Source organism: Ambystoma mexicanum, chromosome 3q (genome assembly GCF_040938575.1).
Source record: "Ambystoma mexicanum isolate Mex_15411 chromosome 3q, UKY_AmexF1_1, whole genome shotgun sequence".
Taxonomy (NCBI): domain Eukaryota; kingdom Metazoa; phylum Chordata; class Amphibia; order Caudata; family Ambystomatidae; genus Ambystoma; species Ambystoma mexicanum.
Genome location: NC_090926.1, coordinates 34,467,254 through 34,494,453, shown reverse-complemented (window position 1 = coordinate 34,494,453; position 27,200 = coordinate 34,467,254). Strand labels below are relative to the sequence as shown.

General features: G+C 47.2%; 1 protein-coding gene across 2 annotated transcripts in view; it reads left to right on the top strand.

Moving 5' to 3' along the window:
• The window catches only part of PVALB (parvalbumin), a 503,057-nt gene extending 498,317 nt beyond the window's left edge, over positions 1-4,740 (top strand). For both annotated transcript variants that reach the window (XM_069653005.1, XM_069653004.1), the window contains exons 3-5: positions 635-761; positions 1,876-1,985; positions 4,567-4,740. In XM_069653005.1, coding sequence (XP_069509106.1) covers positions 635-761; positions 1,876-1,985; positions 4,567-4,595 — 266 coding nt within the window. In that variant the 3' untranslated portion in view covers positions 4,596-4,740. The remainder of the gene's footprint in view (positions 1-634; positions 762-1,875; positions 1,986-4,566) is intronic.
• Positions 4,741-27,200: the final 22,460 nt, after the last annotated feature.

Here is a 27,200-nt window from a genome sequence, read left to right as displayed (position 1 = left end):
AGCCTGTCTCCTGCACACTCCAAGCCTCGTCTCTACTCCTCCAGACCCCAGCCCTCTCCTGATTCCCACAGGGCCTTCTGCCTCAGCCTGTCTCCTGCACACTCCCAGCCTCGTCTCGACTCCTCCAAACCCCAGCTCTCTCCTGATTCCTACATACCCTTCTGCCTTCTCCTGCACACTCCCAGCCTCATCTCGACTCCTCCAGACCCCATCCCGCTCCCGATTCCTACATAGCTTTCTCCCGCAGACTCCCAGCCTTTCTCGGCCTCTCATATCGTCTGCAGACTACTAGCCTATCCCCGGTTCCTCCAAGTTTTGCCTGCACTCGGCTTCTTCTGATCCCTGGTCCTACACCTACACATTTGGTGTTCACTGCTGCAAGATCCGGAGAGCCAATCCTGGCTAAGAGTGGGCACATTCTGCAGGAGGCTGCACAGAGGGCGAGAGGGGTGGAACCTATGTGCAGGAGGTGGCATGGAGGATGGGGGATGACGACCGTAAAGGAAGTGTATGCTTTCTCATGGCGGGCTTCTAGAGAACTATGTGCAGTGTCTTTTCTGAGAGACGGGGCGGGAAAGTCTAAAGGACAAGACAGTTGCACTCACTCCTTTACCTGCTCACACCACAATTACAGACACCTTCAACCACAAGAAGTTCTTTGCAGAGCTCGGACTGAAGAAACGGAGCAAGGAAGAGGTCACGAAGGTCTTCCATATCCTAGACGCGGACCGCAGTGGCTTCATGGAGGAGGGCGAGGTCAAGTAAGTTGCACACATGTACACTACCAGCAAAGTGCACCCGCATAGTAACACAGTGTGGACGCATAGAACAGATATACCGGCAAACAGTATGCAGTTCATACATATACCCTAATTGTACAGAGTGACATATACCAACATTCATAGAACTGCAGCACACTTATAAGAACAGTAGAGCTGCACAGAGGGTGTTAGTGATAGTGCAATCACAAAGAGATTGGCAGAGACATTGTAACCCATCTACACTGGCAGGCATAGCGAGAGATTGCAGCAGCGCAGAAACAAACAGTGGCAGTACAACCACACAGAGACAGATAGTGGCATTAGAGCCGCATAGAGACTTATAGCGGCATTACTGTCGCAGATAGACTGACAGTGGCAGTACAGCCACATAAATAGCAGCATTACCGTCGCAGATAGACTGGCAGTGGCAGTACAGCTACATAGGGACTGATAGTGGAATAAAAGCCGCATAGAGACTGATAGTGGCAGTACAGCCACATAGAAACTGATAGTGGCATTAAAGCCACATAGAGACTGATACTGGCATTAAAGCCACATGGAGACTGATGGTGGCATTACCGTCACAGATAGACTGGCAGTGGCAGTGCTGCTATGCAGATAGTAAATACACTCCAACTACAGAGATTGAAGGTGACACGCCAGCTGCAAATACACTGGAAGGCACTTTCACTGTACACCAGCACAGAGATTGATATTATCTGTACAGCTGCAGAAAGATTATCAGGGCTTTGCAATCACACACACACCCATTGATTCTGGCTACTCAGCTTGAATGACAACAGCAGCCAGAGTACAGCCACACTTACTAATACTGTAAGACAGACACAGAGATAGGTGCATGTGTGCTACACAAGGTGCACATATACTGTTATTGTCAGCACAGCTGCAAAGATTGTTAGTGACAGTCTAGTCATAGACAGAGAGTAACAGTACAGACACACATAGTGATTGTCAAGCTAGCAACACAGCTATTGATAGTGACATTAGACTCATGGTGGACAGTGATAGTGCTGCCTGGTGTACTGTGCATCCACAGATGGTGAACTAAAGCTGCCTGCATTCTCCTCACATTCTCCCTGGCTCAATTCCCCAGGTTAATCTTGAAAGGTTTCTGCAAAGATGGGCGGGCGCTGTCTGACAAGGAGACCAAGGACCTTCTACTTGCAGGAGACAAGGATGGCGATGGCAAGATCGGTGTGGAGGGTACGTATCCCGAGGAGGGAATGTTTCATTAATTCATCTTTGATAATACTGGGAACAGGATTCAAACCTGTGTTGCTCTGCGTTCTCTTGCTTCCAAGATAAACGTGTTGCCCCCTGAGCTATCCTCCTCTGCCCTTTTCACAACACATCTCCTTCTGGGTCCTTTATGTCTTATAATATCAACTCTAGCGAACCAAACACATAACAAATGTGGCTACCACACTGCAGGACCACGTTCACATCTCTCAGGCTTCTCTAAATAGAGCAGCCTGGGCCACAGTCCGGACAATACTGTGAAGATATCAGAGCATCTTTTTAGAAGGCCCACCTCATTAGTAGGCCAGATGAACCAAGAAACCCACCAAATTATCCAGAACACTCCTTCCTTTTAGATCACAGTAAAGCACAGAGAAGTTGTAACTAGTGAGAGCAAGTAGAGAAGAGATTTACGGTGTAGCCTTGTTACCAGTTATCTGTAGAATAGTTTTAGGGGCCCAGTGAGAGCTAAGACAAAATATGATTGGGAAAAAAAGGCAATTTTGATGGCCTTTGGTTCTAGCAGAATTCTGGGCAATGCTATCTTGCTGTTAAGGGTAACCCAGAACAGAATTGCACTTGGATGAGTTGGTGTATCTGTAAATATAGGTGTTCAACTCCGTTCTTGAAAAGCCCGCAGCAAGAGGGATGCATCTATAGCCTGCTCTGGCAGACATGTCCACCTGTCCCCTATATAAAGCCATACCTCTTGTGCTGGTCTTCCTGCCCTAATCTTGGGTATTAACCCCGCAGACCCCTTTGATGGCATGTCTATGCCATTGTCTTAGCCTTGAGGGCCCACTCTCATTAGATTTGTCCATGGCTTAGAGACAAAAGAACAAAGAAAACTGCCCCCATAGCAGGGATTGCATAGACTCCATTGATGAAAGCTTACATCCACGACGATGAACATCTTCCCAAGAGGCTGGTATAGAAACAATGACAGGCCAGTGTCTAGAACCTGTCTTCCTGCTTCACTGAAAGTATTCCAGTCTGCAGGGAGCTCCGAACAAGCAAATACCCACAACATCAGGCCTTCATGGCAAAGACACAAGATGGAGGGCAGAGGTTAGTGCACACATTTACAATGCTGTGATATGGAGGAGGTGTGCTTCCAGTATTCCCAGAAAGCAATTTGGGCTTTACAATTGACACACAAAGGTTCAGACATCGCTCTGTAGGCTCTCACTTTCTGTGCTCCCAAGGACCCCATCTTGGCTCCATCATACCAGTCCCACCCCATTTACCACCCCCACTCCCCCTGACCCCTTCCCGACTGCCTCATATCTGCCAGGGCCAGTCCCTGCCAGTGATGCATCTTTTTCAGACACTTAGGAAAGTGTGTGAAAGGAGTGAGGATGGCCCCCGATCTGTACTGAGAATTGAGGCCATAAATAATTATACACCCAGTCAATAAAGAAGCTACAACTTGGCTAGGGATTAAAGGTCATAGCAAGCCTATTGTTATTAAATTAGATTGTTAATTGTATGTGGAAAATTCCCCCTATGAAGACAGCACTTGGGGTCTTGCTGTGACCGTGATACACCGTAAGGGGAGGCAAACCGCCTGCGACTGGTCAAGCCCAGGTACCAGAACTCGCCTATGGTGATCCAACACAGAACGCGCCTATGGTGATCCAACACAAAGCACGCCTATGGTGATAAAACACAGAGCGCGCCTATGCTGTACTTCATTGGTTGCTCTACCCAGGCTAATCTACCAGTCCATCCATGGTAGGCAGTCACAATGAGCTCATCAGACATTTCGTTATGACTTGGTTCACTTTGTCCTACCAGCCAAAAGGAGCTTTAGCAACATTGGGGGAGTTGGTGCTGCAAGATGCCCCCATTGGTACCTCTTACTTCCAACCTAGTACTAACAATTGAGATACCCTGACATACACTGAGTCGCAGTTCATTCTAGAGGGTCGGTGGAAAAACTGTAGCATCTGCCACACAAAGAAATGTCTACAGTGCTTACAAAGGGGGACTTTCTATCAACCCTTGAGAACTTTACTGCAGTAGGTGCACCACACTGTGGCGATGTTTGCAGGATGCGTGCACCCATGGGAGGGCTGATGCCCACCTGCCTCGGTGGCCATCAACCCCCAAATGTCCCCATGCCTAGAGGCACAGGCCTGTGGCCATTTCCGCTATGCTTCATCCTGTCTTGCCTCAACCAGACGACCTATGTTAGCCAATCAGAACCTCTCCTCTCCACCGGGCTCTCCAACACCCCATAGCTCAGCCCCTGGGCTCGGGGCGGTGCCCCATTGATTCCAGTCCTGCCATATCACTGCCAGCTTCATACAGTTCACTTCCAGTGCCACTACCTCTCTCTATGTTCCCATTTCTGCTAAGCCTAGCACGCTCCACTGCCCAAACGGAGCGCCAGTGCTTCCAAACTCACCCATAATACCTAGCGCTCATCCATCTCTTCCATCTCATTGGCCCAGCTCCCATCGCCCCCCACCCAGCACTGCCCCTATCTGCAGGCACAGAAGCTGCTTATCGATTACTAACCACTACCTTGACTCTCTTTCAGAATTCACAGCTCTGGTAGCAGAGTGCTAGAAGTGCTGAAGACCCAGCGTCCCCGGAAGCCCGTAGCCCTGCACGGACCCTGCTCCTATTTATTTCTCCTGTTTTTTACGCCGTTCTCCACCGCCCCCTGGATGTCAGCGCTGCAATAACACCAGACAATAAAAGGTCAAACCCCTCTCCTGCCTCGTCTTTGTGCCTGTGCTAAGTTCCGTACTAGGTGTCAGTCTCTAATTAGAGTGTCAGTAACATCACACTGTCCACTGGGCTGGAGTACTAGGCGGGAAATGGGGTTGGGGAGGGGGGGCGGGTTAGGGTGCTGTTGCTTATTTTATCTGTTTACCAAGAACTCAACAAAGAGATATAAAAAAACACAACACAATATCTAAACCAGATGTCTGAAGTCCATTGTCCTCCAACTTCAGGGACCTAATTATTTTACATCCAACCAGTCTCCAACGCATCTACCCTCCATGCAGAGTGTTTGATGCCTGCAGCCCTCCAATTAGGGCGCTCTGCCTCTCGCCATCCAATCACATGCCCAAGGTCTCTCCACCAGCAAATCAGAGTCCCCCATCATCTAACCAGTGTCCAACCCACTCGTGTGCCAATTGCATTGAGGCTCCGCCCCCTCAATCCCCTCCAGTACACGTTTTTTGAGATTTTAAAGGAAATGCATTAAAAAACTCAAAGCCATTATTATAAAAGTGATGCAATTATAAAAAAAGTTTACAATTTATTTAAAATGTGCCCAAAATAGCTGCATCATTCCCAAGGACAATCGCATCCTACGAGAAAGAAGGTTGAAATGAACACCTTAAGTTCCAGTGATTGTCACGTTCTGGACTCTGAATTCTAAGACTCCAATACTTTGGAAATGTTCTATTTGAAGAAAATAAAATAACCTTTCAAGCACACACAAGTAATTCAAACTCTGCAAGATACTCTCCTGAAGAGCCCTCTAAATCTAAGAGGGTGAAACACGTGCAGAGAGTTCACACTGAAGGCCTTGAAACAAAATGAAAACTTATATGAATAAACAAAAACAATGCAATTGGACTACTTCAGCTCTCACCTTGAAATTGTATACTCTATCATCAGTATGGCGCAAACAGGATAATACCAACCTTCAGAAACTGTGCCCAGAATACATTTACGTGAATGCATCTTTCTTTGTGCTTTGCCTCCATGAAACGAATACCTAAATCAAAACTACACATTCCATGCAAATAGAACAGTTTCTTCAGGATTTGTAATCCCAGATAATTTGTTTCATGGTACAATACTGTAATGTCACCCCAGTAAAAGCGGGCTATAACAGTTGTAAAAGGCCCTGGACCCTGAGCTGAGATTCTGGAGTATAGCCCATTAAAGGCAACAGCCCATACTGAGGGCAGGACAGGGACTGAGAGCTGGAGCCGCAATCAACATCAGGCTCGAGAGACCCTTTTGTTACGTCCCACTTCTGGGGCACCGGAGCGGGACACTGGTTCCAGGGTCACCTGGATTTACTGCGGGCACGCAGTCTGTTGTAGCAGACGGAGCACCCTCTGTCAGCTGGATCACCAGCTAAGCTTACAGCGCTGGGGGCACCCAGCAAACTTTGGCCTCGACCCTGTGGGCTCACAGATCGAGGCAAGACTCAAGGCTGTGGTCACACGGCAAACACCCAAAACAAAGGACGACAGTACACAGGAGTTGCCGCTAACTGGGTCTCCACTGCAGTGCCGCACGTGCCCCCTTTTATTAACATACATGACACGGCCGTGGCACGCGTCTCGTCACGACCAAACATGCCCTCATTTAAAGAGGAACCACATTACATTCCTCCTTTATTATAACGAAACCAAAACAAACCTTAATGATGGCCCTAAAGCCGCCTGCAACTTTGGTGGATTCAAGTCCACACCCCTACTAAACAACAGTAACCCACAGCAAACATTTTGCCACCCCCGACATGAGTGTTCCCTTGGCTAGGGCGTTCGCTCGAGGCCTGGTGGCTACTCTTTATATTCCTGGGTCAAACTGTCCAACCTGGAAGAGCCCGTTCCGGGCACCCATCCTTTGCCGTGGCCGCCCTTGGCCGCCCTTGGCCGCCTGTACTGCCTCAGGACAGGAGGAGCACATCTTCTTCATCCTCCTCGTTCTCGAGCACATATTGCTGCCTCTGATTCTCTGCCACTTGGACCACTTTGGCTCTGGGCAACTTCCTCCCCATTGCTTGTGTTTATCTCCCTTCCTCCTTGGGCACTGGCCTCCCTGTGCTGGCCGGTGCCGGTGCTAGGCACACCCTTGTGAAATGACCCTCTTTTCCGCACCTGCCACACATGTGCCCTTTGGCCAGACACTCATTGGCATGCAGCAAGTCCCATCCGCACTGGGGATACATGCTGCCCGTCTCCTTCCGTGGCCATTCCCCTCTTCTGGCTGCTTTACCTCCTTGCCATCTGCCCACGGCACACGCCTCCTCCAGCTTCACCCGTTGTAAGGGCTCTTCGAGCTTGATGAACTGCCTCGAGCTGTCTATTACTGATGCGTGCACTTCCCCCAGTTCCTGGGCCCGGCTCAGCTCCAGGATTCTATCTAGACTTCCCTGAGAACCTGCTGCACAGCTTGGTGGAGCTGCATCCGTATATTATTTGTGCTCTCACCTCGTCCTCCTCAAAATTACCCAGGGCACAAGACAGCACAATGCTACGAAGCCTTCCATGAAACGCGACCAGGCTCTGCCTTTCCTCTTGTCTCGTACTGCGCATGCTAAATCTCTCATAGTCCGAATTTACCATGTGCATAAAGTAAGCATTTAGTGCGTCAATGGCCGCTGCATATGTTAGGTCTCTAGGCCGCAGTGTTTTAAATATTCTCTGGACAGAAGGGCCGGCCGAATACAGGAGAGTTGGCCGTTTTGCCCGTTCCTTTACTTCCACCGCCTATAATTCCAGGTTCTCTACCCATGCCATCCAACAAGGTCCTAAACTGGCAGGTGCTCCCACCACATCAAATATATGCAGCGTTGCAAGTTGTCCATTCTGTCTATATGCCCCATGGCCATCATTTTCTTCCTCACTCATGATGGGTCTTTGATGCAGCAACGTATGTTACCCCCTGAGAGGTCCGGGTCAACACGCTGTCACACAGAGCGCACAAGAACTCATTGAGGGAGCTGATACCCTTCCGGCTTCTTTGTCTCACTGATTATCACCTCATTTCCAACACCCCTGTGACACCCCTTTTTGCCCCAGACCCGTGCCGGTACTCGCCCCTTCCCCTCAGGCCTGCTCCAATTGGGCCTGTCCAGGCCATCTTTATGCCCCTGCACCTTGATGATGTCGCGAGGGGTGATGCTTCCCGTGTCTTGTACATGTTAGTATGGCCTTGGAGCTGCAGGCCTCCAGTCACCTGTGGTGCAGGTTAGCTCCTGTTGGGGGTGTCAGGGCTGTTCCTCTGCTTCTGCCTCTTAACATTATGGGGACAATGGAGCTCTGTGGTTCCTCCTCGCCAATCTACCTGACCCTCTGGGAGGTGAGGGATGGGGCACACACACAACAGCAGCCTCCCCGTCAGGGCTATCTTTCCGGTTCTGCCCCTTGATGTTATGGGGCTAATGGGAATGAGGGATGAGGCCCACACATCCGCAGCCTCACCTTAGGTTAACACGGTGGGCTTGGGTGCAGCGGCTCCTCTTGTGGTACTGTCCCACACTGCAGGGACCGCTTACACTCCTTCGCTCGGCCATCTCCCATACGCGGCCTCTTCAGCCTTGCGTCTTCTCCGTTCTGGAGCAGCATGCAGGGACCGCAGCTTCTCACTGCTCCTCCTTCCAGGGACCGCAGGAAGTTTCCAGCTGGGCCACAGCACTCCATCTCACTGCCGTGGGCCCGGGAGGTTCAGGCCATGCCCCCTTTCTCCGCTCCTTCAAGGGCACCAAGCAGCCCTCCGGCAGCCCGCACCACTAGGCCGCACGGGGGTCCGGGACCACCTTGTTGCCAATGTTACGTCCCCATTCAGCGGCACTGAAGTGGGACACTGGTTCCAGGGTCACCTGGATTTACTGCGGGCGCAGTCCATTGTAGCAGAGGGAGCACCATCTGTCAGCTAGATCACCAGCTAAGCTTACAGTGCCGGGGCCACCCAGCACACTCTTGCCTCGGCCCTGTGGGCTCACAGATCGAGGCAAGACTCAAGGCCGTGGTCAAACGGCAAACACCCAAACCAAAGGACGACAGTACAGGAGTTGCAGCTAACTGGGTCTCCACTGCAGTGCCACACGTGCCTGCAGTGGCCCCTTTTATTAACATACATGATGCGGCCATGACACGCGTCTCGTCACGACCAAACATGCCCTCATTTAAAGGGACACCACATTAGACTTTTCACACAGTGCAGAAATAAGTGCAAGGTGTGCCAAGGTGCAGCATGCAAGCGCTTCCACAGAAAAAGGGGGGAAACGCATTAGATTTGGGTTCAAAAGAGTTCATGGAGACACATTTGGTAAGCAGTTGTGGAAGGCCAACAAAGCTGGTATGTTCTTTAATAGCATAACATATTAAGGAGAAGCAACAAAAAGTAAGACGTAGATCCCAAAAAATTGAAAAACTTTGGGTGGACACAATGACAGCCAATGCAGAGAGACGCCATTGAGTAGCTTGGAAACTGCTAACTGTGAGAATCACACAAAATGTTCCTTTAGAACCTCCAGAAGCCCAAGAGAATAGAAAAGTTTGAAAAGATACCAGCGAAATCTCGCATAAAACCACACCTTCCGAGGCCCTTTGCAATGCAATCAAATTGTGCGAGAACTTTCACCTTCCAATAATTTCTTCCTAAACCTCTCACCTGGCATAACACTGAGGGCTCACGCATCTCAATCAGCGTCTGTAAGTGGAGTTCTTGACTTCCCGCCCCATGTCTGAGGCCCTTTGCCCTCCAATCACAGTATCTGAGAAGTCTTGCCTTCCAATCGCAACATGCAGGGCCTTTCATCGTCCAATTACAGTGTCCGAAGCCAGTTGTCCTCCAATTACAATTTCTTAGTCTTCTTACCCTCCAATCACAATGCCCGAGACATAACACACAGAAATCCCAGTATCTTGATGCCACTAAACCATGTAATATCGCTCAAATTAAGAAAACGACAATACTTTTGGACTTATGACATCTTTTTTATTTATTTTTATTTATTTTATTTTATTTTTTCATTTGTTACACGCCCAGACCGTGAGGTATCACGGCATGGTTACAGACATCTTAGAAAATATTGATATACATAGGCATTGGTTATACATAAAGTACATAAAACAGTGGTATTACATAGACAATAAACAACATTACAATAATAGTGATTCAGTATTGTGCTAGTATAGGTTAAATTAAATATCCATGTTTTCAATTGTTTTTTGAACACGGGGAAGGAGGTCTCTTTTTTGATGTGGATCGGGAGGGAGTTCCAATGTCTAGGGGCTAGGACGTAGAAACTGCTGCCCCCTGCTTTATTGTTGTTGTAGAGGGGTGTCACTAAACTTTGACTGTTGTTAGATCTTAGGGATCTCGCGTTTTTTTAGAACATTATTCAGGTAGAGCGGTGCTTTGTTAGTGATGCGTTTGTGTGCGATGCAAAGTATTTTAAAGATAATTCTTGCTTTGATGAGCAGCCAGTGGGTGTCCTTCCTGGCCTTGGATATGTGCTTATGTTTTTTTTATCCCTTGTACTGCTCTTAAGGATTTATTTTGCAAGAGTTGCAGTTTACTAAGGTTGGTGACGGAAATCCCTGCCAGTAGTACATTACAGTAGTCCAGTCTGGATAATACCAGCGCTCTGGCCAGGGTGAGGCAGTTGTTTGGGGTTAAGAATTGTTGATTTAACGCTATGAGTTTTGATGTATATGCTGTAGAGGATGCGAGCATACGGATGTGTTTGGTCATCGTAAGGTTGGCATCTAAGTATCCTCCTAGCGGTTTCACTTGTTTGAGGAGGGGATCAGGGTGCCGTCAATATTGATAGAGGAGTAGTCGGAGTGGAGGGCCACTATTTTGTTTGGGGATCCAACGATGAGGACTTCTGTCTTTTCATCGTTGAGACAAAGGCTGTTTAGCGCCACCCAATTTTGTATGATAGAATACATTTTGTTGATGGTCTGGGAGTTTTGGTCATAATCACCTGTAATGGAAATGAGGATCTGGGTGCCATCTGCAAAGTTGGTATAGATGACACCCATATCGTCTAGGGCGGAGAAGAGGAAGAGGAGTTTGGTGTAGGCGTTATATAAGGTGGGTGAGAGGCATGAACCCTGGGGAACTCCTATGGGTACTGGTATAGGGCCAGCAGCTTCCTTTCCTATGGCCACTCTAGAGGTACATTCAGCAAGGAAGGATTTGACCCACTTGGTGGCATCAATGGAGAAGTTGAAGTCATTGTTTAGGGAGGTGCATAATTTATCATGATCTACAATGTCAAAAGCTGCGGATAGATCTAACAGCAAAAGAATACACAGTTTCCCTGAATCTCTGATGGTGTCCATGCGGTTTTTCAAGTCCAGAAGGGCCGTTTCAGTGCCTAAAGCCTGATTGTCTAGTCCCTAGAAGTTTATTTTGTTCGAGATGGGATTGAATTTGCGTGTAGGCTATTTTGTCTGAGTTTCAGGAGGAAGGGGACTCTTGTTATTGGGCGATAGTTTGTGGGTACCATGGGCTCGAGTGAGGGTTTTTTTAAGAGTAGGGTAACCCAGGCTTCTTTAACACTTGCTGGAACTATATTTCACTAATTTAGCTGGAACACTATCTCCTTTGCAAATGGACGCTTTCAATTTAGAAAAGGTGTTGAGCACCATTTCTTGGGTGACTGGAACAAAGTAAAATGAGATATTGGTCTTTTCAGAGGAAGTGATGGGTGGAGGGATGGGTGTATTTTTTTCTGCTAGTGATTGTCTTTTAGCGGAAATGTTGCTTTGTAACATAGTGATTTTGGCTGATAGTGCGTCTTGGATGGTGGTGCACCATTCTTTACTGACGTTTGTGGGGGTGGATGTGGGGATAGGGTTTTCTAATTCCCTAAGGGTGGCGAAAAGCTCTTTGGAGTCTGAAGCGGCTTTGCTAATGCGTGTGTTGTAGGTGTTGGCTTTGTGTGAGATGATGGCTGCTTTGCACATTTTGTTGGCATTCTTAAAGGCTTTGGCAGAGTCTGGGGAAGGGTGTTTGGTGTAAGCATGTTTAAGGGATCGTTTGGCTCTTCTCAGTGATGTTAGTTCTTCATCAAACCAGAATCCCATCGCATGGGGAATTTCACTGCATTTAAACCTTAGTGTTTTTATGGGTGGCCACCACTTACATTGCATGTTCTACCAGCACCGTAACCTGCAGCCCTCATGCTCCCTATTTCTCTACTCCCCTAGCCTGCTACTCCCTAATAAATCACTGCAGCAAAATGTTGCACATGGGAAAGGGCGCTGGTGGTTGGGGGACACCATAATATCCACACGCCTGGCATTTTATGCAGTAGGTATAACTTCTCGGAGCTCTGCCTCACATTCGGCCAACATCAATTCTCTCATTCACTTTGATGCAGTCTCACACCTGGTAATCATTTGATCAAAATGCCCCAGGTCTCATTTCCGTTGACTTTTCTACCTTAAAGTCAATGCAGATCTAATGGGAATGGAATGAAGATTAATGTTGTCACATGGGCTACCAGGCCACATGTGCAGATATTATGGGAATGAAACGGAGATCAAAGCTGGCACCAGGGATGTAAGACCACATGTGCAGCGATAATGGGAATGGAATGAAAATCAAAGCTGGCACCAGGGCTGCAAGGCCACATGTGCAGAGATAATGGGAACAGGATGAAGATCAATGCTGGCACCAGGGCTGCAAGGCCACATTTGCAGAGATAATGGGAATGGAATGAAGATCAAAGCTGGCACCAGGGCTGCAAGGCCACATGTGCAGAGATAATGCGAATGGAATGAAGATCAATGCTGGCACCAGGGCTGCAAGGCCACATGTGCAGAGATAATGGGAATGAAATGAAGATCAATGCTGGCACCAGGGCTGCAAGGCCACATGTGCAGAGATAATGGGAATGGGATGAAGATCAAAGCTGGCACCAGGGCTGCAAGGCCACATGTGCAGAGATAAAAGGAGTAGGATGAAGATCAATGCTGGCACCAGGACTGCAAGGCCACATGTGCAGAGATGATGGGAATGGCAAGCAGATCAAAGCTGGCACCAGGGCTGCGAAGCCACATGTGCAGAGATATTGGATGGGGGCCTTTCGAACGGGTGAAGAGGGCCATGAAGCGCACCCAGTGAGCCTGCCCTCCAGAAGATTTCCTGTGATACACATCCAAAATGGTGTAAACTGGTGCATACTTGGAATCACCCGACTTTCCCGGCCTCCCTTCTCACTTCGACGATCAAAGCCTCTTAGGGGGATAATGCAACAGTCTAATGAGGACAAAGCAAAGCTCTCTTGGGTCTGTGTGAAAATTTGTTGGGGGCTGAATGAAGTTAAATGGGGATGTGGGGAATGTGTGTGAGCCCAGAGGGACTAAGCCATGCCATGTCCTCTCCACTGCTTGTCTGGTGTCCATGCCACCACTTTGAAGCATTGCAGGGTCACAAGGGGAAAGAAGGGATGAGAGAGAAAAAGGACATCTTGTGCATGTTACTTGCTTCATTCATACACACTATGAACTGCCTGGTCTCTGGGCTTGGCCCTAAGCGAATCAAAAAAGAGAGATTGCAAACCCCACTCCATACCCCTCAAAATGAGGGCCACACAAACCACTTTCTCTTAGTTCCCTAGCGAAGCTGTCCTCCCCAAGGCATATTATCAGCATTTCAGTATATCGAGCACTTCCATTACCCCCTTAATTCATAATAAATCGGCAACAATTGTCCTTCCCCTTGCAACCCGCGCCCCCCTCCTGCCCCCGGCCACACTGGTCCGTTACAGCAGCCTCGTCACACCTGTCTCCAATATGGCCTCTTGGACTCAGGCCTACTTGCTGATTGAATGTCAATGTGGAAAATGCACTAGTGTGCTCTGTATCCCCCTGACTAGCATGTGCAGTGGGAAGAGAAGGACATCTTGAGATGCCTTCTGCCATTTCAAGACCAATGCACTTGTATGTGTTTCATTGAGGGAGCAAGTTAGTTTGACCAGAAACAACTACAACACTAACATGGTATATGGTTCAATCCTGTAACAAGCTCCTTACATGAGAGGGGATGATAATGAGGGACTGACCAGCTGGTGGTGGGGAATAGAAGATACATACTCCAGGGCAGGACAGGCAATAGCACATGGGCGCTGGATATATTCAGAGTCCTAAACACAGTGGAGCTAGGCAGAGGGTGGTCAAGGAGGTGGAGCAATAACCAGTGAACTAAGAGTGCTTCTTAAACATATCCCCTGTAACAATCTGTCATCCACCATGTGAACTGCTTGATCCCCCGCCCCTGGGCCCGCTGTGCCAATCCCAATCCTGAAGCAATGGGTGCTACACTTTGCTACTTACTTTCCAGTGGCCCGAGGCATCTGCCCCCCTGTCAGGACCTTCTCATCCTAATGCCTTACGAGCGGCTCTTCTCGCTGAATGGATGGATCGCTCTGTGTTACCTGGGACTATGCGTCACCATGGGATGCAGAATGGAGATCTGGTTCGGGTGCCCCAAGCCTTTTCACACCATTTTGGCCCACTGGCCACCTTCCTTCTGTAGCCTGCCCCGTAGACCACCGACCTATTTCCTTCCTTCCAGGGCCCTTCCTGTAACCTATCAGTCACCATTGTCCCCGTCTGCGAGTGACAGAGGCTGACCTCATGCTCTCCTGTCCATGAAAGGCAGGGGTGACCTCATCCCCCTCCTACCATATCATTTAAAAACCTTTCACTATTAAACAGTAAAACCTCAACTGTTGCAACTCTCCCATTTGATGATATTTCTGGTACCCAGAAAACACCTCCCCAGATGGTGTCATTTCCAGACCACCCCAATTGAATTGCTCCTTCCCACACCTTCAACCATAATCCAAGAGTGGAGTCTGTGCACCTCTATATCCGGCCTGCAAACTCTTATTATTCACACTTGACAAATCAACAACTCAACAAAATCCATTACCATGTGAATATAAGTCTCTGCCCTCAGAAAAGACAAGTGTATTCAATCCTGGTAGGTGAGATCTACTAAGCTGCCTCTGTATCTTCATAATGTACAGATGGATGTCTGACTTTTTACATAGCGGCTTAACCTAAGTATACTCTTCCTTCCAGGCCTGCTTAATGGCTCCCGGGTTTCTAGGCCCCGTCATACCCCCATGGGCAACAGTGTTATCTTGGCCAAGTCTGCAGCTGGCCACCTTTTCTCCATTTCTTTTAGACTCCGTTCAATAATATGTGTTCATTCTAAACCAGTTTTTTTACTGGACTATCCCCTTCTTCCTACGTGTATTGCTAATACATCTGATCTACATGTTAACCTTTCTATTAATAGAAAATGGTTATTAATTGGCTCATCCCTCCTCTCCCCGACCATGTAACCCCTATGTCTTTAAAATGCGTCGCCATCTTGTTTGCCTTAAGACCGGTTGACAGCGTGTACCCATGCTCACTTCACAACAGAGAGGCTGCAGACCGACAGTGGGAGCAGGTGTTACCGAGCTGACATTTCATGATATCAATGCTAACTTCATATAAGGCTAAACCCCTTCAGCTAATTGTAATGGCCATTTTATGCAAGCCAGGAGCATCAAGTCTAAGATATTTTTATCTGACCTTGCAAGCCTTATGTAAGTATGCGGAAAGGAGCAAATAAAAAGAAGGTGCAGGATATCGTCTCTGAAATCCAGGCAAGCAGGGCATTGACCTGTACTACCCAAGCACCAAGTTAAATGCCTTGCCGAAATGTTATCTATAGGGATCGGACATAGCTGATGGAAATGACATCTAAATAATTTTCGTAGTCGTGAATCTATATTAGTGATTCAATACTCTGTTGCTTCTGTGGATTCATAGCAGGCAATACTTTCCCTGTCCCGAGGCACGGATTCATACCTTTGAGCAAGAATTTGTTTTGTGTAAGGGGCTATATGCTCAGGGTTATGCCAGATATCATTAAGTTCCAGGCGATTCAACATAGTTCTAAAATGTTTACACCATTTTAGCTCCGGCCCCTCCTCTTTGTGACAGATCAGTAATCGCCTCCCTATATTTACTTAAGTGGGGAGAAGTCCTTAACCGAAGCCAGTAATGGACTGGATAGATGGCGATAACTTTTAGTTTTACTTTACTTTATAACATTTATATTGCGCAACCATAAACCCATGGGTTTGAGGGCGCACACACGACAAGAAAAGACTTGAAGAAACCGGGGGATCAGTAAGAGTGGTACCACAGATTACATCAGAGATTAGCTGCTGGTCCAGTATTACGAGTGCTAGGGGGTACACACAGTGCTCTTTTAAGAAACCAATTGAAGCCATCCTGGTCGTACTGGAATGGCCCCAGATCTCTTCTCCCAACATAGCACAGGTTCTGGCCTGTAAATTATATAATTGGAGGGCAGGGGAAAATGCACCATTACCATGTTTTAAAGTAAATTTCAATATTAACTTACTCTGTCGCTCCAGCGTAAGCAGAGCCTTATCCAGGTTGGTATAGCTACCACTCCTAGTGAACCATATCCCTAATTAGTCAAAAGACTCAAATTGCTTGATAGGATGATCTTCGGTCTTATTACTGAGACTTGGTGTGCCCTTCGAACATGGAATATGAAATACAATTGATTTTGTCTATTCATGCTTAATGGTCAACCCGTTGTCCATGCATTCCTCGTGAAAAGCTGACACTTGTTTGCGCAACTCTACGGGCATTAGAGAAATTAAAACAGCATCATCCGCAAACAGCAATAGAGGTATATTTTCCCCTCCGAGTTTAGGGGCATCCGTTTGCTGGTGCACTGATGCAGAAAGGATCTTGTTTATAAACAGACAGAGCAGGGTTGGTGCAAGCAGGCATCCTTGTTTTACCCCGGGGGTCTATGCTAATCAGGGCCGTCACATAACCTGCAAAATTACAGCACACACTGGGACTGTTGTTGTTATGCAGACCCTGAATCCCGTGAAGCAATGAAGGTGGAATATTGAGGTTGCTCAATGCCTTCCATAACTTTGCCCTGGGGACTCCATCGAAACGTTCTTTAAGTCGATAAAAGAAGCAGATAGTGGCATTTTCCTAAGGGTGACATATTTCAGGATCAACATATAAAGTCTGAATGCTTGAGCAACAGTACTGAGGCCAGGTCGAAAGGCGCCTTGGAGATGGCTAATTATATTGTTCTCGCAGACCCAACTTTCTAGATGTGTTAACAATATCCTCGCTTTCCCAGTGGAATCCATTCTGGAAATAGGCCTGCAGTTCCCTGGGTCTCCCAGACCCCTTTTTTATATAACAGTATAATAGTCGCTTTCTACCAGGATCTAGGTGTCATGCCTGATACTGATATCGCATTGAATACATTGTAAAGAACCAGAACCCATATTTCAGGGACGCTCTTGAAAAGATTGATTGTTATTGAGTCTGGGCCAGGAGCATTTCCCTTCTTCTGCTGCTCTAATGCCCTCCCGAGTAACTCCATTGATAAACTCAATGCTGGAAAGTCCCTTGCTGGTTCTAACCAAATAGTCTCATTATCAGACGATCTATTCTTTTTTGGATTCGAGTAGGGTTTGAGAAGTGGGTTATCCACAACTTCTCTGAAATACACCCTTCAAGCTCATTTGTATCATCACTCTTGACCAAAGACACCCTTCTCCAGAATTCTGTGCTATTTACATTAACTGCTGCTTCCAGAATCCCCTGCCATTGATGTTCAAGATAGTCACTTTTTTTGGTTTTAATAAGGTCCGTATCATCAATTCTGGCAAGTTGAATGTTGTGTCACATGGAGCATCTTTCTTGACTTTCTCTATAATGTTTTTTTCAGCAAATGGCAGTCCTTATCAAAACCATGTGTGCCGACGGTTGGTGGACCACAGTTTCAGTTTTTGCAGTTTTGTGACCATCGTGCCTATTTGTGTTGCCATTGTATCAAAGGTGGGAATCACACAGTTAGTTGGAAAGTAGCTGGATAATATTAAGTCTAGTTCCAGTAAGATATTTTCATAAATATCTGGTTCCAACATTTTAACTACAATGTTCCGCCATTTAATTTTCTGTCTAGCGTTACCTGAGACCACAACGGCCGAACAATGATAGTCAGTGGCCTTTGATCTAACTGTTTGCTCTCTCAATTGCAAAATCAGACAGACTGGTCGATGATCACTGTCCGACCTATCCTCGACCGACATGTCCTTTTAGCATAGGCCAATCACCTACGCTTATTAAAGCATAATCTATGCAGGATGATTTGTGTCCATTTATAAAGGTGCATCTGGCGAGTACTTAAGGCTCTACCAGTACACACTCTTAGATCAAAGTTAACTAGTACATGAGTGGTGCTAAGGGACAATCGATGCGTTGGAGGTAGCTAGTCGGACAATCAGCTTTGGGATATCCTAGCTGGCATCTTCATCCTCCAACAGGTTCTCCAGGGGCCTCTGGGGTTCTAATTGCATGTTAAAATCGCCAACTAAGACTATGCAAGTCTCTTTTCAATACTTGGCTCTGGCCAATCTAATTCTGGCCTTTAACAGATCTACATTACACTTATCTATTCTGGAAGTTGAACAGTTATAGTGATAATATATGATTACGGCCTGATTTATGGCCCGGTCCGAATCGTTGTAAAGATGTACTTCCTGTGGATCATCAGAACCTGTTTCTAAGGTTGATGAATCACAGTTAAGTTTGGAATCGATCCATACCGAAACAGTCCCAACCATGGACCTTTCATGCCCTGCTATATAAACGATAGCACAGAGTCCACCACTTATATAGGCCATCACATCCCCTTCTGTTAGCCCCATGTGCGCTGCTTCCATCACCGCTCCAGTCCAGAAGGCATGAATACTAAAATCCGCGAGACGAGTCTTATGTTCTTAATGTAGTTTTAGAGAACTGCCAAGATGTATCCATGCTTCAACCACCACCACCCCACAGCTCATACCACAGCAACAAACCCCATTATGTTGTGTTTACTTCCATGTAGTCCTTCAAAGCCCGACCCAGGCAAATGCCATTGCCCTGTATTGCCATTACTTTGACCAGGTACCTCCCCAATCTGTTTCTGACTTGATCAACTGAACATTCATACACCCTCTGTTCTGATAGATGGCTTCTCCGTGTAGACCATTGCCCCTACCGGCCCAAGTAATTTCTGAAAGGCTACACAAAACATCAATGGAAAAGTAACTGCGCAATGTTTCAAAAAGCAAATGACATGCTCTTCCCAATGCACACATTTATAGTCTTCAACAGCCCAGAGTAATTCCTCCTCTAGCATCTTTTTGTTCTGCCACGAAACCCAAACCATCCTTTCTAAGATTCTTTAACCCATCTCCCCTCGATGATGTCACTTTCCATAAAATGTTGTACCTGCCATCTTGGCACCAATGGTCTCCACCTGTAAGGTAATTGCCACAAAGGTTTCTGTTGTTTATCGCACATCTTCTCAAAGACTGAGGAGTCTCCCACCTTTTCAGTTGTTCTCCCCGCGTTTGGAGGCATCATGGAGATGTGTTCTCGTTCTTCTGGGGTAGCGTTTCAGACCTGCACCAGGGAGAACTTTCTCTGGACTACCCAGGAGCTATTATCCTCCAACGCCCGCTTCCAAGCAAAATGGCGCTACTGAAACACTTCTGTTCCGTTCTTCAGCTGAGTCTCATTGACTCATGGCATACTATTTAAGCAAAGTGAGAATCTAACGCTTTGCTTTCCAAACCAAATCCTCGAGTTCTTGAAGCTCTGGGTACAGTGCCGTCTGCTGCGTATATCCCAGGTTTTCAGCGGGCAGTGTCTTTTGCCACTTGGGAGAAAAAAGGACCCTAATTCAGAAACGTAGCCCACTTCCACAAATACAGTGTCAGGGGAAAACAAATACATCTTAAGACACTTGGTGCGCCTATTAATGAGCCTTATGGAAACTAAAAACTTGACATTTTATTACCAATAAATAGAAAGCAGTGTATATAAATTACAAACATTATGACAATACAACATAAACAAGGTACCATTGACATTAAAGTGCACATGTGCAGTACAAATACAGACTTATACATGACATTTCATACAAACTGAACTAGCACCATTGTTAGAAAATACAACTTCATGATGACAAATGAATTAGACATTCTTGTGGGTACTCTCCACTTATTTATTTATTTAATTTGGTTTTTATAACACGGTTTATACCATACCTGAGTTCGGGGATTCGAACCTCTGTTGCTCTACGTGCTCTTGCTTCCAAGACCAGGGCGTTGCCCCTGTGTTATCCTCCATATAGATTCTTTACAGACTTAGGGCCCAATTTTTGGAAATATTTACAGGGAAAATAGGGGATTTTCATGTCAATCTGCACGCAAAACCTTGTTTGTTGATTCATGGAAGCACCTGTGCGGGACTTTCCTGGGACTAGCATGGAGTTCGTGCAGGCGTGGCACGTCTCTGTGAGTCAACGAATGGCTTGCATGAGACGCCATGCAGAGTGTGGGCCGGGCCTATACATTGACTAAAATAGGGGGCTGAATATGCAGAATGAGGAAGAACACACGAAAATGTAGGCGTGTTGAGGGACGGTACACAGCCAAGCAATCGCATTCCCATAGCCACGCCTATATAACCATATTCATGGATTTCTACTCGGAACGTCGGGTCGCGAAAAAGAACACGCAAATCCCAGAACTCATACGCTACATGATAGCAGGCGTAAGCGTCAACGTGCATAGGAACAAATGCCTATAAACCATGCAATACACACCAAACTACCATCAATAGTCACAATTAATCCAGCCATACTCGGAGCTATCGTGCATGGACACTGCAGGAGGAGGAGGGATGCCCAGGGCCCGGATCTTCGCAACATGCACTATGCTTTTTGGGCTGCCACATGATCAGGTCTATGGCAGGTACAGGTTCCCCACAATATAATCCTTGACCTTGTCAGGGAGTGAGAAGATGGCCTAACATGACTCACCATCAGCTCTCAGGGCCTTATCCCCGGAAAACTGCTGACTGCACTCCTTTTGTTGCTACTGGGTAATTCCAGTGGACCACTACAGTGGTAGGTGGGATATTGCAGGCCACACAATCACACTGTATACCCCAGGTGCTGTCCTGCAGAGCAGCACCTGCATGTGTGCGCAGGCACATATATATGCCCTGAACAGCAGCGGAAAGGCAGACAGTCATGCAGGATTTCTATGCAGTGGCACGCTTCACCCATGTACTTGGTGCGAAAAACTGCACATATGTTGCGCTATGGCCACCCCGATTCACAGAGCACATCTACAGGAACAGAAAGCACTGGCACTCCATGAATGTGCAGGTAGTGTGTGATGCCAAGGGAATCATCATGGAAGTGTATGCTAATTTCCCAGGCAGCACGCATGACAGCTACATCTTCTGCATGTCACCACTGCACCGGGCCATGGTATCTGGGAAACATGGCAACGTATGGCTTATTGGTGAGTATGAATGCTCATGCACGCACATCACACACTGAACAATATACCCTGCCAATAAATGACAATAACAACTATGCCAACATTTACTGGGGACAGTGCCTAGTCACTGACTCCCTTCATGATTACACCCATCAGGAACCCCACAACACCAGCTGAGGTGACGTACAATACTGCAAATGTAGCCACTCAGGCATAGTACAGTGTACATTCGGAGTTCTAAAGTCACAGTTCCGCTTCCTTGTCCACATTGGTGGGGTGTTGCTGTATGCACCACCAGTAGTCTGTAGATGAATTGTGGCTGCATGGGTCCTGAACAATGTTGCCACATGGCACGGTGTAGCAGTGGACATGCAGGTGGGACAGCACCTACACCCAGAGGCACCACCTTTGCCCAGGGCTGGCCAAAGGGCACGTTGAGAGGCTGCACACACACAGCCGGTGCAATTGTACTTCACATAAATACCAGCCCCTGTGGAGTACACACAGTGAAGCCACCTCATGGGTGCCATTCAATGATAACTTGTGGTCTATCCTCTGGTCCACAACAACACTGTGAGAATGTGCCACTGGAAGTGCAAATTTGTGTGTCTCCATTAGACATAAAACAACATGGCCAAGCAGAGGTCCTAGAAAAGACTTGTAACTGGCAGTATACCACTACCACTCTGTGAAGTATGTTGTGAAATCAATTTCGAGGATCAACAACTGTACACATGGAACAAATGTGTGCACACATACAAATATGATGCTACAGAACAATGCATGAACTAGGAAACAATCAAATCTTAGTACCTAGCCATTCATGGACACCAAAATCAACAATTCCACCAATTCCGAGAAGCAAACCAGAATCTTATTAAAGACCTGTGGAACCATGAGCACTACAGGCACAAACATATCCATGTTACTGTGAGTGTGAAAGCAGGGGTGCAAGATGAAACATGTGACATACATACGGCAATAGGTATACATTGGACCCCAGATCAAAACAACAGAATAACAGCCAATTAGTAATAGAGCAAAAGTAGACTGCATGTAGACACCAAACCACACACATGAGACCAGAAGTAGAAATACATACTACAGATTTGATGCTAACAATTTAATGCAAGGACAGCCCTGGGCCCACAATGTGTGTTACACAACAATAAACTGTTTCAGTGGCCAAACCATTCCCTGACAACCACTATGCCCACAATACACAGTCACATTAAAGCAGTCATGTTGAAACGGGGAAGATAAGTGCACGGCAAGAGAAAAGCGCATCCCACCTCATCCCATGTGAGCCTGCATCATTGGGACCGTGCAGTCCACCAAATTCCCCCTTTGTCGACCTGGACAGCACAAAACCCTCATGCTATTTCATGTGCATGCATAGAGCTGCTACTTCCTTCACAATTCCTGCATCCATCATTCCATGCCAGAATCATCTGTAGAGAAAAACAATTCAATGTAAGTGCCAGCAACACATCCATGCACTTAAGCATATACCAACATGTTCCCCCCTGAGTGACATGCTACAAATGCATACAATATCTTACCAGTCACCCATCACCATGTGTCCTGGCACACAAGCAGCCACTTCTGCCCACCTCACGCTAATGCAACATGAACAGTCCACACAGTTACACCATAGCCACCCACCACCCCTACACTGCCGCCCCGCTGAGTGACATACAGTGAATGACCATGTTACACTTACCCATCATCATGCTGATGGTACCCTCCTAACACATGCACCTGGCCAAAGTCAGTATGACACTGAGACGACCTCCAAAAAGAGAACATTGCGAGGATGGAGACCCAGAAGCACCATTGTAGTACTGTCAATGCCATGATATGCCATTCCCTCATCACGGTGGAAGTGTGACAATGTAGTAAACACTGTTAGTGAAGCCGATGATGCTAAGCCCAAGAAGAAGTGAACCTAAAATCTCACCAATTGCACAATAAACATGATCTTGCAGAAGACAGTACTTCACAGAGGCAGCTGTCAGACTGGAAGGCAGGACACCAAGACAACTGGCATGAAACACACAAGCAGACATGAGAAAGCAATGATAAACAGAGACCAAGGACAAACACACACAAAAGTGAGAATGCGAAAGGAAAGTGCAAGGGAAGTCCGACTTCACTGGTAATGGATTGAATTGGGTGAAATGTGCATTGAACTGATGAACTGAAGTTATCATTGACATACACCTAGCAGCTGTCAACATGCCTCATAATAAGTGACGGTGCACCCTGCATGGTACATGGTCACCATGGCAACCAGCAGAGAATGGCCAATCATGTGTTCCTGGTCGCTGTGGAGTACATTGTATCCCAACAATGTTCAGCAAAGCTGGTATGGTTGTGGATATGTCTTGGGACAGCAACTCCAGAAGGGGAAGAAGCACCAAGATTGAACTGCCTACGTAGTAGCAATTAGTATTAAAAATTCTTCCTACGGGAAGCCATGTGAAAGCCAAGACACATGTGTAAAGTGCAAAGAAACACTCACTACGACCACCTTAAAGATGTGTCACAGCACACAAACATCCAAGGCAGCCACCCTCATGACAACTCACAAACGAAGGCCCAACAGTGACACCCACCCCCAATTACGATCCCACAACCAGTGCCAACATGATGATCTGGAAAAAAAGCAGGCATACACAAACCTGCCAAACAACACCATGTGTCACGTGCACTCACAAAGCTGGATCTGTTCCCCCCAAACAAGTAAAATAAAAGCAACCCCACACAGTGCCAGAGTCCATGCCACAAAACACAGCACAAGACACACTCTGAGTGCACTTCACTTACCTCCTCATGTAATCCACCTGGTTTGCATCCACTTCATCCCACCTGCAAATACATTTGCAAATCGCAAAATACATGCATTGTAACAACTTCAAGATACTGGCCATCCATGACAACTCATGCAGGGAACACAAAAGTAGGCTTGCATCACCCAGTGTACAAGGATCACAGAGTGCAAGAGGGAGACAGGACACACAATGACAACTGACAAGCAGTGCAGTGGAGAGTGAGAGAGTGAGAGAGAGGGATAGGAAAAAACATTGCAAGGAGGAGACTGTCTGGAGAGGAGATGAGGACAGACCTGAATCACATCACAGTGTGTGAGGGCGTAGACAATCTGCCCTAGGGAAGAGGATGGAGACATGAACACCTCTTCAAGTAGCATCCTGTTCGGAGAGCACGAAAGGAGCATAGATGGACAAGAACCACATGTAGTGGTACATGAAGGACAAAAGTGCGTGACGGTGAAGGGCAGACTAGCAAAGAATGGGCACATGTGAAAGGTATCAGCTCTATATCAGAAAAAATACTGGCAACACCCACCATGGCATGGAAATCGCCCAACAACCCATGTATGTTACACCCCTGCAAAGAAGGCACTGCAGCCATATACCCAGACCCTACACCAACCAACATACTCCCTGATACTACAACACTGCAAATGGACCTACAGACAACATGCAGCTGTTCACTCACTCCCAAACACACCACACACCCTGATTGAGACTGTCCCAGGAAGTGCGATTGGATTCCAGGGTGCACTTGCAACTCACATGGGGAGAACAGATGAATACAAGCTTTGGGGAGTGGATGATCTTACACATGCATGGGTCCCCTATGTGGGCACGCAATGTTCACTCACTGACAGTGGCAGATGCCATGAAGAAGGAATCAAAACCAAAGAACATGTTACACACCCTGGTGCAGATAACCAACAAAATCAAACACTGAAAGAAAACTGTCCTCATTGTGTAACACAGAACCAACCAGTCAGTCACAGGAACACATGCACATATTTGTCTAACCCGACATACATTAAGTGTGACAAACATGTTCTGTGCAGTCAATGCATATAAGAGACCCGCATGATTATCCATAGTCTACGTTCTGAAGCGCTGCAGCGGAGGATGAAGATACATGAGAATCAATGTTTGTGGCACATGTAGAACAGTGGCATGTCTGGGATGGTCATGGATGTGTAGAAGGGAGTGGATTGTGAAGTGGCACAAGTCAATGAGCAGGGTGTATAGGGAGTACCCTTGCAAGGTACGTTAGGAAACATATCGAATGGGGGAATGGAAGGGTGGCAGTAAGGACAAATCATCATGGTTGGTCATGTAGCTGCACACAGAATGCATGCCATCAATCAGTACATCCATCCATACTTAATGAAACATTGCCAATGGGTAAAGTGTGTATAGTGCCATCATTCACTTCCAATTATGGCATCAATGATCTAAGTGCATCCATACAAACAATGCACACACATAGAAGTGTAACTGCACATATACACACATGCATGTGTACAGACACACATCTTACCAGACATTCCCTAAGACACAAGGTTAAGCCACCAGTATGTCAAGATGTTTTCTGCAAGCAAATACCAAGGTAACCAATAATGCTGACACAACATGCAAGATATATCACATGTTTACCTGCTGACTGAGCTGGCATGATGTGATTCCCTCATCACCTCCACCAGGAACTGTATCTCCAAATGCGTGCAAGGAGAGTCAGTGCCTCGCAGAGGGCATGGGGACTAGGGATGAAAAAGTGTGCAGGATGGACAGCCCATGGAGTCTAGTCACTGCATGATTCTGTAGCACTGCAAAAACATGGGACAATGCATTACAACAGCCGTATTTCACAATCATGCAGAAAGCACACATGCGTTAGATTCACTTAACCCAATGCTCTGCAAATATCCTCCTGTTTCCCACGATGCAACCATGGCATTTGACGTCACTGTGCAGGGCTGCTTGTACACAACCGCATCCATTGTGCCGCTGAGAGTGCAACTGTACATGTCAAGAGACCCAAAAAAATTAAAATGAATAAAATCCACCTTGGAAAGGGCAAAAGAAAAGCCCACACCCGGCCAGGCAATATAATAAACCTCCAAAAAGGGTCCATTGAGAATCAAAGGGAACCAAACAAATAAGAATAGACTCTGGCCAGAGACAACAAAAAGAAATAAAAATGGATGGGGTAGGGGGAGTCCACTCTGGTGGGGGAAGGGGTAGGGTGCATGTCCATGTGGGCCAAAAAATTGACAAAAGGAAATAAAATCCTCCATTGGCTCATGCACCTCACGGCAATGGTGGACAAGGAGGCTGGCATGTGCTGGGACCCCCATCCTGTGGTTGATCTGCATGAGGAGGTGGTATTGGAGCCACACTATGCAGTACCAAGGCCTGGTCTTCACTGGCCGCAGCCAGCCGTGACACAGTTGAATGCACCAGCACAGTGAGGTTGGTGAGGTCTCCATGCATTTCCTCACAGATGTCTGCAGAGTCTGTATGCACGCTCACCTGTGATACATTGAGTTGCTTGGAGAGTGTTTGCCTGAAGGCATCCATCTCCTCATGGATCATTGTCCTAGTGGCTGAGAGTTCTTCATGGATAGCAGTGAGTTGTTCATGGATAGCAGTCCTCATGGCGACCAATTCATGCCTCAGGGCTTCACTGTGTGTCTGAATATCAGCCCGTCGGCCCCTAATGTTCACCTCCATGCGCAGTCTGTGGGAGCGGCATGAGGACCGCATGACCTGCAGCTGTTGCGCTTCCCGGGCCGCTGGCAGGGTCATGGACTTGGCCCCCTTATACATTCCCTCAGATATCTTACCCAACACATTCTGATGTTGGAGAGTGGCACACGACATCTGCTGCTCCCACTTTATCTCCCCAGCCTGCACATGTCCCCCACATGTGCGGGGCCCACATCGGCCAGATGCAAGGTCCAATGCCTGTTGCTGCGGTTTCCCTGTCCTTGGCTGCAGGGCTGAAACCCTTCCTTGGACATCAGCCAGAGGACCCAAAGCCAAATTATCGGAGGGCGGCTTGCAGACGTAACCACTGCAAATGGGGGGACAGCCACTGACTGGCCTTGTGAAGCCAGCTGCCCCATCGTAGAATCACGGGCTCCACCTGAACCACCCATTCGGCCACTCACCTTTGCCTTCTTTGAGGTATGCACATCAGGTTCAGCATCA